This window comes from Argopecten irradians, chromosome 7 (genome assembly GCF_041381155.1).
Source record: "Argopecten irradians isolate NY chromosome 7, Ai_NY, whole genome shotgun sequence".
NCBI classification, from domain to species: domain Eukaryota; kingdom Metazoa; phylum Mollusca; class Bivalvia; order Pectinida; family Pectinidae; genus Argopecten; species Argopecten irradians.
The window spans coordinates 21,495,808-21,512,217 of NC_091140.1; the positions used below are offsets into that span (position 1 = coordinate 21,495,808).

The 16,410-nt window shown below is 36.0% G+C and overlaps 1 protein-coding gene across 1 annotated transcript in view; it reads left to right on the plus strand.

Annotated features, from left to right (window-relative positions):
* LOC138327080 (uncharacterized) overlaps positions 1-16,410 on the plus strand; it is a 114,816-nt gene that overhangs the window by 40,884 nt on the left and 57,522 nt on the right. The window contains 7 exon segments of the mRNA XM_069273066.1: positions 29-206; positions 827-948; positions 8,406-8,491; positions 8,787-8,907; positions 9,193-9,316; positions 10,993-11,112; positions 13,604-13,659. Of these exon segments, the coding sequence (XP_069129167.1) occupies positions 29-206; positions 827-948; positions 8,406-8,491; positions 8,787-8,907; positions 9,193-9,316; positions 10,993-11,112; positions 13,604-13,659 (807 nt within the window).

Here is a 16,410-nt window from a genome sequence, read left to right on the forward strand (position 1 = left end):
GATAACAGAAGATATGTGAATATTGCAGTGTCAATGACGGGTCGTTTGTGTATGTTTTCCCTGGAACCGCGACCTTGATAATGGAAGAAGATAAGGACAAACTGGAAAAGAAACTGAACAAACTTGACCTTCAGGAGCACAGTCCTAAACATAGGTACAGCAACAATGTCAAGGACACTATCAAACTACGCTTCTCTGATCTGTTGGTGAGTTTCAGACACACACTACTATACAGTTTAACTTGTTCATAATGAGTTTCATCACACCTGGAAATTTCATTTGTTGTACAGGTAGCTCAATGTATAGATTGTATAAATTGTAAATGAACATTGTTCTTTGTTTTACCTCATTTCTTTTCCAGTCGATGGCTGAAATATGATTACAAAAGTTAACAAACATGTGAAAAATAATGATGATAAAAACTTTTATATTCATTTATCTAAAAATAGTTTTGTCCACAAACAAGTAAGTTGTTACTTTTTTGGGAAAAAGTCAACCATTCACTTTTGCTGAAAGTGTCCAGGTTATGGTTGATAGACAATACACTATGCGAGTGTTTAAAGAATGAGAATATAAAGTGGACAGGAGCAAGTTATTTACGTACTTACATTAGGTGAAGCTGCAGTGGTGGTAGACACCCTAAAACCTTTGTATTTAGGGTGTAATATAATAAAGAACTGCTGCAGCAGTATTTCTTTAGCGATAAAAAAATCAGTTTCAATTATGATATGTTGATGGAAGGGATTATATTTTTTAAAATCTTTATAAATGTTTGCTCCTAACTGAGTAGCTGATCTCTAATTCATCATGTCCATTATTGATTTAGGGAGCTGTACAATTGGAGACAGGGGAGAGCACCAGTGAAGGAGAGATGTCAGAATCTCGTGTGGTCTACCATCCCACCATCTGTCGAGAGCTACGTATCCATCACGAGACCGGCATCATCTGGTTAGTATCTAGAATAGGTGGCAATAATTTTACCCTGGGACAGTAAGAGGTATAAGAGGTTTGGGCTCCCTCCTCGCCCCCTATTTTATTTTACATTTGGGATATTATAGACAGAGTTATCTTCCTTGCGGGATGGTATCAATTATGACGTCATTATTTTGTGAGAGAAATTTCCATTATATTCTCTGAAATATATGACATAGTGCTCACAATTACACAATGTCACAATCAATACCTACCCACAAGGGCAGATAACTCTTTAATATGCAAAGTTATAAAACCACACTTACTGATCCTCTATGACTTAATAGGGAGTCAGTTATTGTCTGTGTAAGTAATGATATACTTCACATGTATTTAGAGTTTCCAGTAATTGCATAATATATACCTGATTCACAGTAACAAGTAATTACATGTATACTTTATTACACTCAACAGTTATGATACCAACTCCCCATCTATACCAGTAATTACATGTACTAGTATATACCTTTTTACACTCTTTTGACATTTATGATACCGATTCTCCGTCTATACCAGTAATTACATGTATACCTTATTACACTCTTTTGACAGTTATGATACCAGATCCCCATCTATACCAGTAATAACATGTATATACCTTATTACACTCTTTTGACAGTTATGATACCAGCTCCCCGTCTATACCAGTAATTACATGTATACCTTATTACACTCTTTTGACAGTTATGATACCTATTCTCCGTCTATACCAGTAATTACATGTATACTTTATTACACTCTTTTGACAGTTATGATACCAACTCCCCGTCTATACCAGTAATTACATGTATATACCTTGTTACACTCTTTTGACAGTTATGATACCAGCTCCCCGTCTATACCAGTAATTACATGTATACTTTATTACACTCTTTTGACAGTTATGATACCAACTCCCCGTCTATACCAGTAATTACATGTATATACTTTATTACACTCTTTTGACAGTTATGATACCAACTCCCCGTCTATACCAGTAATTACATGTATACTTTATTACACTCTTTTGACAGTTATGATACCAACTCCCCGTCTATACCAGTAATTACATGTATATACTTTATTACACTCTTTTGACAGTTATGATACCAGCTCCCCGTCTATACCAGTAATTACATGTTCACTTTATTACACTCTTTTGACAGTTATGATACGACTCTTGTCTATACCAGTAATTACATGTATACTTATTACACTCTTTTGACAGTTATGATACCAACTCCCCGTCTATACCAGTAATTACATGTATACTTTATTACACTCTTTTGACAGTTATGATACCACCCCCGTCTATACCAGTAATTACATGTTATACTTTATTACACTCTTTTGACAGTTTATGATACCAACTCCCCGTCTATACCAGTAATTACATGTATACTTTATTACACTCTTTTGACAGTTATGATACCAACTCCCCGTCTATACCAGTAAATACATGTAACTTTACACTACTTTACACCTTTGACAGTTATGATACTGATTCTTTGTCTATACCAGTAATTACATGTATACTTTATTACACTCTTTTGACAGTTATGATACCAACTCCCCGTCTATACCAGTAAATACATGTATACTTTATTACACTCTTTTGACAGTTATGATACCAACTCCCTGTCTATACCAGTAATTACATGTATACTTTATTACACTCTTTTGACAGTTATGATACCAACTCCCCGTCTATACCAGTAATTACATGTATACTTTATTACACTCTTTTGACAGTTATGATACCAACTCCCCGTCTATACCAGTAATTACATGTATATACTTTATTACACTCTTTTGACAGTTATGATACCAACTCCCCGTCTATACCAGTAATTACATGTATACTTTATTACACTCTTTTGACAGTTATGAATACCAACTCCCCGTCTATACCAGTAATTACATGTATACTTTATTACACTCTTTTGACAGTTATGATACCATAATCACACCTGGAAATTTCAGATTTGTTGTACAGGTAGTCCAATGTATAGATTAGTTTAAATTGTATCATGAACATTGTTGCTTTTGTATTTACCTCATTTCTTTTCAAGTCCGTATGGCTCGATTATTTGATTACAATAGTTATCAAAACAATGTGAATAAATAATGATGTATAAAAACTTTTTATATTCATTTATCTCTAAAATAGTTTTGTCCACAAACAAGTATGTTGTTACTTTTTTGGGAATAAGTCATTTCCATTCACTTTTGCTGAAAAGTGTCCAGGTGTATGGTTGATAGACAATTACACTATGCGAGTGTTTCAAGGAATGAGAATATAATGTGGACTAGGAGACAACAGTTATTTAACGTATCTCTACATTTGGTGAAGCTGCAGGGGTGGTAGAACATATTGAAAAACCTTTGTAGTTAGGGTTGTTAATTTAATCAAAGATGATTTTTCAAGGCTGTATTTCTTTAGCTGATAAAAAAAGATCAGTTGTCAATTATGCCGGGATAGGTTGATGGAAGGGATTTTATTTTTTTAAAATCTTTTATATATGTTTGCTCCTAACTGAGTAGCTGATCTATATCTTCATCATGTTCCATTATGATGATTTAGGGATGCTGTACATTTGGGAGACAGGGGTGGAGCTCACCAGGTGAAGGTGAGTTGTCAGAAATCTCGTGTGTGTTATACCATTCCCTCATCTGTAGAGAGGGCTATATAAGTTCCCATCACGAGACGACCGCCATAATGCTGGTTTTGTAATCTAGAATATAGGTAGGCTTATTAATTTAACCAGGGTCAGTAAAAGAGGTATAAGAGGTTTGGGCTCCCTCCTCGCCACCTCTATTATATTTTTTCACTTTGGGATATTATAGTCAGTGTTATCTTCATTGTTCGGGGATGGTATCAATTAGGATCGTTCATTATTTTTGTAAGAGTGTAATGTTCCATTATATTCTCTGATATATAGTATGTCATTTTGTGCTCCCTACTATTTCTAAACTACTGTCACTATTACAATACCTACCCACAAGGGAGATAAACTTCTTCTAATATGCATAGGTTATAAAACCACACTTACAGATCTCTACTTAGAACTTAATAGGGAGGTCAGTAATTGTTCTGTGTAAGTAATGATATTACATCACTGTTATTTAGAGGTTCAAGTTACTTGCGGCCCACATTACAATATATACATGTTTTACTAGTATACTTAGTATATTAACTGTATTACTTTATTACACTCAACAGTTATGATACCAACTCCCCGTCTAATGTCCAGTAATAACAGAATATACCTTGTTTACACTATTTTGACAGTTCTGATAACCAACTCCCTGTCGTTTACCGAGTTAAATACATGTATTCATTATTTCACTCTTTTGATAGTTATGATTACCCTAAGCTCCCGTACCTATGATGTAATGTAGTGATACTTTGTTACACTCTTTTTGACAGTTATGATACCGATTCTGTCTATTACCAGTAATTTCATGTCTAATTTACCAGTTTTTAAGTTTTGATACAATGTATATCAGAATACTGTATATCCTTATTACACTCTTTTGACAGTTATGATACCAACTCCCCGATCTACTACCAAGATTAATTAACATGTATACCTTATTACACTCTTTTGACAGTTATGATACAACTCCCCGTCTATACCCAGTAATTACATGTAAATACTTTGTTACACTCTTTTTTGACAGTTATGATACCAATCCTCTGTTCCCAGTAAATACCTTTACCATAATGAACATGTACTACTTTATTACACTCTTTTGACAGTTAATTGATACCAAGTTATGATACCAGCCCCGTCTATACCCAGCTAATACATGTATACCAACTCCCCGTCTATACCAGTAATTACATGTATATACTTTATTTACACTCTTTTGACAGTTTATGATACCAACTACCCGTCTATACCAGTAATTACATGTACTATATTAGTACCTTTGTTACACCTCTTTTTGACAGTTATGATACCAACTCTACCGTCTATACCAGTAATTACAATGTATATACTTAATTACACTCTTTTGACAGTTATGATACAGCTCCCCGTCTATACCAGTAATTTTACAATGTATACTTTATTACAACACTTTTGACAGTATATGATACCAACTCCCTGTATATATACAGTAAATACATGCATACTTTGATTACACTCTTTTGACAGTTATGATACCAACTCCCTGTCTATACCAGTAATTTACTCTAGTATACTTTGTTACACCTCTTTTGACAGTTAATGATACCAACTCCCCCACCCTATACTTTATTACCCGTCTTTTATACCAGTAATTACATGTACTAGTATATACTTTGTTACACTCTTTTGACAGTTATGATACCAGCTCCCCGTCTATACCAGTAATTACATGTATACTTAATTACACTCTTTTGACAGTTATGATATACTCCCCGTATATACCAGTAATTTACATGTATACTTTAATTACACTCTTTTGACAGTCTATACCAGTAAATACATGTATACTTTATTACACTCTTTTGTAAATACATGTTATTACTTTGTTACACTCTTTTGACAGTTATGATACCCTCCCCGTCTATACCAGTAATTACATGTATACTTTGTTACACTCTTTTGACAGTTATGATACCAACTCCCCGTCTATACCAGTAATTACATGTATACTTTATTACACTCTTTTGACAGTTATGATACCAACTCCCCGTCTATACCAGTAATTACATGTATACTTTATTACACTCTTTTGACAGTTATGATACCAACTCCCCGTCTATACCAGTAATTACATGTATACTTTATTACACTCTTTTGACAGTTATGATACCAACTCCCCGTCTATACCAGTAATTACATGTATACTTTATTACACTCTTTTGACAGTTATGATACCAACTCCCCGTCTATACCAGTAATTACATGTATACTTTATTACACTCTTTTGACAGTTATGATACCAACTCCCCGTCTATACCAGTAATTACATGTATACTTTATTACACTCTTTTGACAGTTATGATACCAACTCCCCGTCTATACCAGTAATTACATGTATACTTTATTACACTCTTTTGACAGTTATGATACCAACTCCCCGTCTATACCAGTAATTACATGTATACTTTATTACACTCTTTTGACAGTTATGATACCAACTCCCCGTCTATACCAGTAATAACATGTATACTTTATTACACTCTTTTGACAGTTATGATACCAACTCCCCGTCTATACCAGTAATTACATGTATACTTTATTACACTCTTTTGACAGTTATGATACCAACTCCCCGTCTATACCAGTAATTACATGTATACTTTATTACACTCTTTTGACAGTTATGATACCAACTCCCCGTCTATACCAGTAATAATACATGTATACTTTATTACACTCTTTTGACAGTTATGATACCAACTCCCCGTCTATACCAGTAATTACATGTATACTTTATTACACTCTTTTGACAGTTATGATACCAACTCCCCGTCTATACCAGTAATTACATGTATACTTTATTACACTCTTTTGACAGTTATGATACCAACTCCCCGTCTATACCAGTAATTACATGTATACTTTATTACACTCTTTTGACAGTTATGATACCAACTCCCCGTCTATACCAGTAATACATGTATACTTTATTACACTCTTTTGACAGTTATGATACCAACTCCCCGTCTATACCAGTAATACATGTATACTTTATTACACTCTTTTGACAGTTATGATACCAACTCCCCGTCTATACCAGTAATTACATGTATACTTTATTACACTCTTTTGACAGTTATGATACCAACTCCCCGTCTATACCAGTAATTACATGTATACTTTGTTACACTCTTTTGACAGTTATGATACCAACTCCCCGTCTATACCAGTAATTACATGTATACCTTATTACACTCACAGTTATGATACCAACTCCCCGTCTATACCAGTAATTACATGCATACTTTGTTACACTCTTTTGACAGTTATGATACCAGCTCCCGTCTATACCAGTAAATACATGTATACTTTGTTACACTCTTTTGACAGTTATGATACTGATTCTTGTCTATACCAGTAAATACATGTATACCTTTATTACACTCTTTTGACAGTTATGATACCAACTCCCCGTCTATACCAGTAATTACATGTATACTTTATTACACTCTTTTGACAGTTATGATACCAGCTCCCCGTCTATACCAGTAATTACATGTATACTTTATTACACTCTTTTGACAGTTATGATACTGATTCTTTGTCTATACCAGTAATTACATGTATATACTTTATTACACTCTTTTGACAGTTATGATACCAACTCCCTGTCTATACCAGTAATTACATGTATACTTTATTACACTCTTTTGACAGTTATGATACCAGCTCCCTGTCTATACCAGTAAATACATGTATACTTTATTACACTCTTTTGACAGTTATGATACTGATTCTTTGTCTATACCAGTAATTACATGTATACTTTATTACACTCAACAGTTATGATACCAACTCCCCGTCTATACCAGTAATTACATGTATACCTTATTACACTCAACAGTTATGATACCAACTCCCCGTCTATACCAGTAATTACATGTATACTTTATTACACTCTTTTGACAGTTATGATACCAGCTCCCCGTCTATACCAGTAATAACATGTATACTTTATTACACTCTTTTGACAGTTATGATACCAACTCCCTTTGTATACCAGTAATTACATGTATACTTTATTACACTCTTTTGACAGTTATGATACCAACTCCCCGTCTATACCAGTAATTACATGTATACTTTATTACACTCTTTTGACAGTTATGATACCAACTCCCCGTCTATACCAGTAATTACATGTATACTTTATTACACTCTTTTGACAGTTATGATACCAACTCCCCGTCTATACCAGTAATTACATGTATACTTTATTACACTCTTTTGACAGTTATGATACCAGCTCCCCGTCTATACCAGTAAATACATGTATACTTTATTACACTCTTTTGACAGTTATGATACCAACTCCCTGTATATATACCAGTAAATACATGCATACTTTGTTACACTCTTTTGACAGTTATGATACCAACTCCCTGTCTATACCAGTAAATACATGTATACTTTATTACACTCTTTTGACAGTTATGATACCAGCTCCCCGTCTATACCAGTAATTACATGTACACTTTATTACACTCTTTTGACAGTTATGATACCAACTCCCTGTCTATACCAGTAATTACATGTATACCTTATTACACTCAACAGTTATGATACCAATACCAACTCCCCGTCTATACCAGTAATTACATGTACACTTTATTACACTCTTTTGACAGTTATGATACCAACTCCCCGTCTATACCAGTAATAACATGTATACTTTATTACACTCTTTTGACAGTTATGATACCAACTCCCCGTCTATACCAGTAATTACATGTATACTTTATTACACTCTTTTGACAGTTATGATACCAACTCCCCGTCTATACCAGTAGGACAGTTGGTTGGACCAAATCCATTCTCCACAACTTTTACTGAGTTCTCATTTAGTAAGTATTCTTATATACCGTAATCAAAACATTCTAGAACGTATCAATGGATGAAAGTAAACATCTTTGGAAATTTTTTGATACTGAAAATCACTTACTATATTACATGGGATTTATATTAATTCAGTCTGAAAACGTCAGATTTAGCTGTCTGGCTTTTACTTTTAATAAACAAATGAACTCTAGATAGATTTACCTAATTTACCTGAGCTTTTATCTTTATATAGGCATCAATACATCTTGACCTATTCAACTTTTGACTTGTGTCACACGATTAGCGATTGTTTATTTACAGAGGTGATGAGTCTAGGTGTTAAAGGCACTATTGTGATCGGCATCTGTCCAAAGACCTACCCAGCCAACAGACAGCCGGGCTGGAACCGTTTCTCCATTGCCTACCACGGAGATGACGGCGGGTTGGTATACTATACCCAGGAATAAAAGAAAACAATCTGTATGGAGTATTTCAATTTGGAATTGACTAATTATTCATAAAGATGCAGGTGCATTTATATCCAATATCCTAAAGCCTTTTTACTGAGCATTCCTATTAGCAACTCTCGGCTTTATATGTGAGGTTTGGTTTACAGCAGTACTCATGGACGAAAACAATTGTGATATCTGATTTGTTTGACATTATTTTGACTAATGTTTCATTCAGTACTTACAGTACTTTGATTTTACTGTATTTTGTTTGACAGTATTTTCATTGAGAGTGGCTACCCCAAAAGCACAACACGTAAGAACTATGAAGTTGGTGATATCATTCGCTGCCATCTCAATGTCACTGAACGTATGCTCTACTTCTACAAGAATGAGGAGGAGGTCAGTGTTACTATGATTTCAACATCTCATTGATCATAAATACTCACTAAAATCCACCCTCTTAGTATCAGTCATCAATACCAGATACTTAGTTACCTACATACATGTCACAGTGACCTACTTATGGTTCAGACTAAAATCTGTTAACTCAGTAACCCACATACCCACCTACATGACACAGTGACTTACTTATGGTTCAGACAAAAATCTGTTTACTAAGTAACCTACATATCCTGGTACGTGACACAGTAACCTACTTATGGTTCAGACAAAAATATGATAACTCAGTAACCTACATACATGTCACAGTGACCTACTTATAGTTCAGACTAAAATATGTTAACTCAGTAACCCACATACCCTGCTACATATCACAGTGACCTACTTATGGTTCAGACAAAAATCTGTTAACTCAGTAACCTACATACATATCCCAGTGACCTACTTATGGTTCAGACAAAAATATGTTAACTCAGTAACCCACATACCCTGCTACATATCACAGTGACCTACTTATGGTTCAGACAAAAATCTGTTAACTCAGTAACCTACATACATATCCCAGTGACCTACATATGGTTCAGACAAAAATATGATAACTCAGTAACCTACATACATGTCACAGTGATCTACTTATAGTTCAGACTAAAATCTGTTAACTCAGTAACCCACATACCCTGCTACATGACACAGTGACCTACTTATGGTTCAGACTAAAATCTGTTAACACAGTAACCTAAATACCCTGGTATATGTCACAGTGACCTACTTATGGTTCAGACTAAAATCTGTTAACTCAGTAACCTACATACCCTGGTATATGTCACAGTGACCTACTTATGGTTCAGACTAAAATCTGTTAACTCAGTAACCTAAATACCCTGGTATATGTCACAGTGACCTACTTATGGTTCAGACTAAAATCTGTTAACTCAGTAACCTACATACCCTGCTACATGTCACAGTGACCTCCTTATAGTTCAGTTAATTCAGTAACCCACATACCCCCCTACATGTCACAGTGACCTACTTATGGTTCAAACTAAAATCTGTTAACTCAGTAACCTACATTTCCCCCTACATGACAGTGACCTACTTATGGTTCAGACTAAACCATGATAATCAGTAACCTACATACATGTCACAGTGACCTACTAATACTTCAGACTAAAATCTGTGATCTCGGTAACCTACATACCCCCCTACATGACAAACAGTGACCTACTTATGATCCAGACTAAAATATGATAACTCAGTAACCTGCATACATGTTACAGTGACCTTCTTATGGTTCAGACTAAAATCTGTGATCTCGGTAACCTACATACCCCCCTACATGACAAACAGTGACCTACTTATGATCCAGACTAAAATATGATAACTCAGTAACCTGCATACATGTTACAGTGACCTTCTTATGGTTCAGACTAAAATCTGTTAACTCAGTAACATACATATCCTGGTACGTGACACAGTGACCTACTTATGATTCAGACTAAAATATGATAACTCAGTAATCTACATACATGTCTTTGTGACCTATTTGATGCCTTTATTATCTATACCATGTTTGAGTGATTACAAAGGATAAAGAATTATTGACCACTAATTTTTCAATGTAATATACACAAATTGCATTGGTTGATATACTCGTATAAATGATTTTTACTTATCAGATTTACAAGACGAAGGTAAACATACCTCGTGATGGCTACTATCCATGTATCGGTATGCATTCCTTAGGAGAATGTGTGAAACTCTTACAGAAGGACCCATGGCTACCTAATGAGAACAATGTAAGTGTTTATCTCTACTGGATACAAACACAACAACCTTCTTACTATAAGTTTACATATTACAGAGTTATCTGCCCTTGTGGGTAGGTATTGGTTGTGACATCATGTGTTTATGAGCGTAATAGTATACTTTTTCAGAGAAAATGTGTGAAATTCACTCACAAAATAATGATGTCACAATGAATACCTGACTGCAAGGGAGGTAACACTTCAATGCGCAAAGACAAGACATGCACTTACCCAATTGAGAAAACTTATTTTAAAAATTAAGAAAACAAGATTTTTTGACTAGAGGAAACATGAGTAAATTATGGGTGAGAAATACTGACACATTTTGCTAAGTTTGTAGTTAGTGATAGAGCTGTTGAGGTTACCTCTGAAGGTGCTCAACTTGAATGTGTATTTTCATGTTCGTCTGCATTATTAGCTCACCTGGCCCAAAGGGCCGGTGAGCTTATGTCATGGCGCGGCGTCCGTCGTCCGTCGTCCGTCGTCCGTCCGTCCGTCCGTCCGTCGTCCGTCTGTCCGTCAACATTTCCTTTAAATCGCTACTAGTCATAGAGTTCTGCATGGATTTTAACCAAATTTGGCCAGAAACATCCTTGGGGGGAGGGGAACAGAAGTTGTATAAATTTTTGCTCTGACCCCCCGGGGACAGGAGGGGCGGGGCCCAATAGGGGAAATTGAGGTAAATCCTATAAATCGCTACTTGTCCTAGAGTTCTGCATGGATTAAAAACAAATTTGGCCAGAAACATCCTTGGGGGAAGTGGAATAGAACTTGTATAAATATTGGCTCTGACCCCCCGGGGGCAGGAGGGGCGGGGCCCAATAGGTGAAATTGAGGTAAATCCTATAAATCGCTACCTGTCCTAGTGTTCTGCATGGATTGTAACCAAATTTGGCCAGAAACATCCTTGGGGGAAGGGGAACAGAACTTGTATAAATTTTGGCTCTGACCCCCCGGGGACAGGAGGGGCGGGGCCCAATAAGGGAAATTTAGGTAAATCCTATAAATTGCTACTTGTCCTAGAGTTCTGCATGGATTGTAACCAAATTTGGCCAGAAACATCCTTGGGGGAAGGGGATCAGAACTTGTTTAAATTTTTGCTCTGACCCCCCGAGGACAGGAGGGGCGGGGCCCAATAGGGGAAATTAAGGTAAATCCTATAAATCGCTACTTGTCCTAGAGTTCTGCATGGATTGTAACCAAATTTGGCCAGAAACATCCTTGGGGGAAGGAGAACAGAACTTGTATAAATTTTGGCTCTGACCCCCCGGGGACAGGAGGGGCGGGGCCCAATAGGGGAAATTTAGGTAAATCCTATAAATTGCTACTTGTTCTAGAGTTCTGCATGGATTGTAACCAAATTTGGCCAGAAACATCCTAGGGGGAAGGGGAACAGAACTTGTATAAATTTTTGCTCTGACCCCCTGGGGACAGGAGGGGCGGGGCCCAATAGGGGAAATAGAGGTAAATCCTATAAATCGCTACTTGTCCTAGAGTTCTGCATGGATTGTAACCAAATTTGGCCAGAAACATTCTTAGGGGAAAGGGAACAGAACTTATATAAATTTTGGCTCTGACCCCCGGGGGCAGGAGGGGCGGGCCCAATAGGGGAAATAGAGGTAAATCCTATAAATCGCTACTTGTCCTAGAGTTCTGCATGGATTGAAACCAAATTTGGCCAGAAACATCCTTGGGGGAAGGAGAATAGAACTTGTATAAATTTTGGCTCTGACCCCCTGGGGGCAGGAGGGGCGGGGCCCAATAGGGAAATTTAGGTAAATCCTATAAATCGCTACTAGTCTTAGAATTCTGCTTGGAGTTTAACCAAATTTGGCCTAGAAACATCCTTGGGGTTAACAGAATTCCTATAATTTTTGGCTCTGACCCCCTTGAGCAGAAAGAGTGGGGCCCAATAGGGGAATTAGAGGTAAATATTCAAATTCCTTCAGAAAAGAAACAATGAACCTTACTAGGCATTACAAACCAGGTGAGCGATACAGGCCCTCTGGGCCTCTTGTTTATATATAAATCTAATACAGACAGATATCTTACTTATACCTACTACATACTGTAAAACCATTTAAATTAATTTATTTTGAAAATTTAACCAGAACTAAATCTTTATCTTAAATAGTAGAATAAAGAAAATTCCCTCCAACGGAAACGTTTATAGACATAAAACAACGGAATTTTACGTAAACGAAATTAAATGTTTTTTACAGTATATATATCAGCAAACCTGATTGTGTCTACTACATAACATGAATATCTTATTATGTAGAAATGTTCGCTGTTTTTCATGGTTGTTACGGAATCATGAATATAAAAACATTGAAACATATTTTAAGTGTTATTGTTATCATTGTGCTATCGCCTAAACACGAGTATTCCTATTCCTGTAATGATTTGAAGGCTTCAAACCTCAAAAGAAAGTACTCACAAATATTTCATGTTATACAGTATGTTGTTTTACTCTTGACAGACGTCCGTCAAACCTACAGCCTTTGACACTCACAAATATGGAAATCTGCTGATCAGGTGAGTATTATGGATGGGACTCATTCATGTGCCACGTAATACCCGATAACTTATGTGCAGGATTTTTGTTTCTATTGGTGATGGAATGACGTCAAAAGATGATATCCAGGGCTAACATTATTTCAGTGAGAAGATAACAAAAAGTTACATTCCATCACCACTGGAGATACTAGTCCTGTACAAACATTATCGGGTATCACGTGGTACATGAATTAGTCCCATTAGGCATTTATGTATAGGAAGGGAGTTGAAAAAGGTGTATAACTAAAAAGGCAGATATTGTGGAAATCCAGGAGGTGTGGTGAACCAACTTGTTTCCATGTGCGATTAAATTTTTGACAGAAATTATATCACGAATATTAAAGTATATCACGAATATTAATAGTCGCAAAAATATATCGTCTAGAAAATGTTTTGATTATTGTTTAAATAGACCTGAATTGACTGAAAATACATCGCAAATATTAATAGACGCAAAAATGTGTCGTCTGGAATATGTTTTGATCATTGATTAAATAGACCTGAATTACTCTAAATTGTGTAATTTACTCTCAGGGGAAAATTATAATTACTTAGGCATGAAAACGCAGAATACAGTCGCTTCCAAAATAGGTCGGTTTATAATATGGTGAGAGGACATAGTGAAAACTAGACAGCTGGATATGGTTGGAAAGGCAAAGGGGTTGAGCTTAGATTGAAAGGTTGAGGTTGTGGGAAGTGGGGGATTCAAAGATAAGGGGTAATTTAAGAAGAAAAAGGGTTGGGAATAATTTTGTGGATGAAAGTGCTGCCCGATTGATAACCCTAAAGAGGACATGAAGCCTTAGAACTTATTAACTGTTACCATGCCGACTGATAGCCTTGGTAATATATACATTATTGGTTTACATTTAAGCCCTGCCCGACTGATAGCCTTGGTAATCTATACATTATTGGTTTACTTTAAGCCCTTCCCGACTGATAGCCTTGGTAATATAAACATTATTGGTTTACTTTAAGCCCTGCCTGACTGATAGCCTTGTTAATATATACATTATTGGTTTACTTTAAGCCCTTCCCGACTGATAGCCTTGGTAATCTATACATTATTGGTTTACTTTTAAGCCCTGCCCGACTGATAGCCTTGGTAATATAAACATTATTGGTTTACATTTAAGCCCTGCCCAACTGATAGCCTTGGTAATATATACATTATTGGTTTACTTTAAGCCCTGCCCGACTGATAGCCTTGGTAATATATACATTATTGGTTTACTTTAAAGCCCTGCCCGACTGATAGCCTTGGTAATATATACATTATTGGTTTACTTTAAGCCCTTCCCGACTGATAGCCTTGGTAATATAAACATTATTGGTTTACTTTAAGCCCTGCCTGACTGATAGCCTTGTTAATATATACATTATTGGTTTACTTTAAGCCCTTCCCGACTGATAGCCTTGGTAATCTATACATTATTGGTTTACTTTTAAGCCCTGCCCGACTGATAGCCTTGGTAATATATACATTATTGGTTTACATTTAAGCCCTGCCCGACTGATAGCCTTGGTAATATATACATTATTGGTTTACTTTAAGCCCTGCCCGACTGATAGCCTTGGTAATATATACATTATTGGTTTACTTTTAGCCCTTCCCAACTGATAGCCTTGGTAATATATACATTATTGGTTTACTTTAAAGCCCTGCCTGACTGATAGCCTTGGTAATCTATACATTATTGGTTTACTTTAAGCCCTGCCCGACTGATAGCCTTGGTAATTATATATACATTATTGGTTTACTTTAAGCCCTGCCCGACTGATAGCCTTGGTAATATATACATTATTGGTTTACTTTAAGCCCTGCCCGACTGATAGCCTTGGTAATCTATACATTATTGGTTTACATTTAAGCCCTGCCTGACTGATAGCCTTGGTAATCTATACATTATTGGTTTAATTTAAGCCCTGCCCGACTGATAGCCTTTGTAATATATACATCATTGGTTTACTTTAAGCCCTGCCCGACTGATAGCCTTGGTAATTATATATACATTATTGGTTTACTTTAAGCCCTGCCCGACTGATAGCCTTGGTAATATATACATTATTGGTTTACTTTAAAGCCCTGCCCGACTGATAGCCTTGGTGATATATACATTATTGGTTTACTTTAAGCCCTTCCCGACTGATAGCCTTGGTAATTATATATACATTATTGGTTTACTTTAAGCCCTGCCCGACTGATAGCCTTGGTAATCTATACATTATTGGTTTACTTTAAAGCCCTGCCTGACTGATAGCCTTGGTGATATATACATTATTGGTTTACTTTAAGCCCTGCCCGACTGATAGCCTTGGTAATATATACATTATTGGTTTACATTTAAGCCTTGCCCGACTGATAGCCTTGGTAATCTATACATTATTGGTTTACTTTAAGCCCTGCCCGACTGATAGCCTTGGTAATCTATACATTATTGGTTTACTTTAAAGTCCTGCCTGACTGATAGCCTTGGTAATCTATACATTATTGGTTTACTTTAAGCCCTGCCCGACTGATAGCCTTGGTAATATATACATTATTGGTTTACTTTAAAGCCCTGCCCGACTGATAGCCTTGGTAATCTATACATTATTGGTTTACTTTAAAGCCCTGCCTGACTGATAGCCTTGGTAATATATACATTTTTGGTTTACTTTTAAGCCCTGCCTGACTGATAGCCTTGGTAATATATACATTATTGGTTTACTTTAGGTCCTGCCCGACTG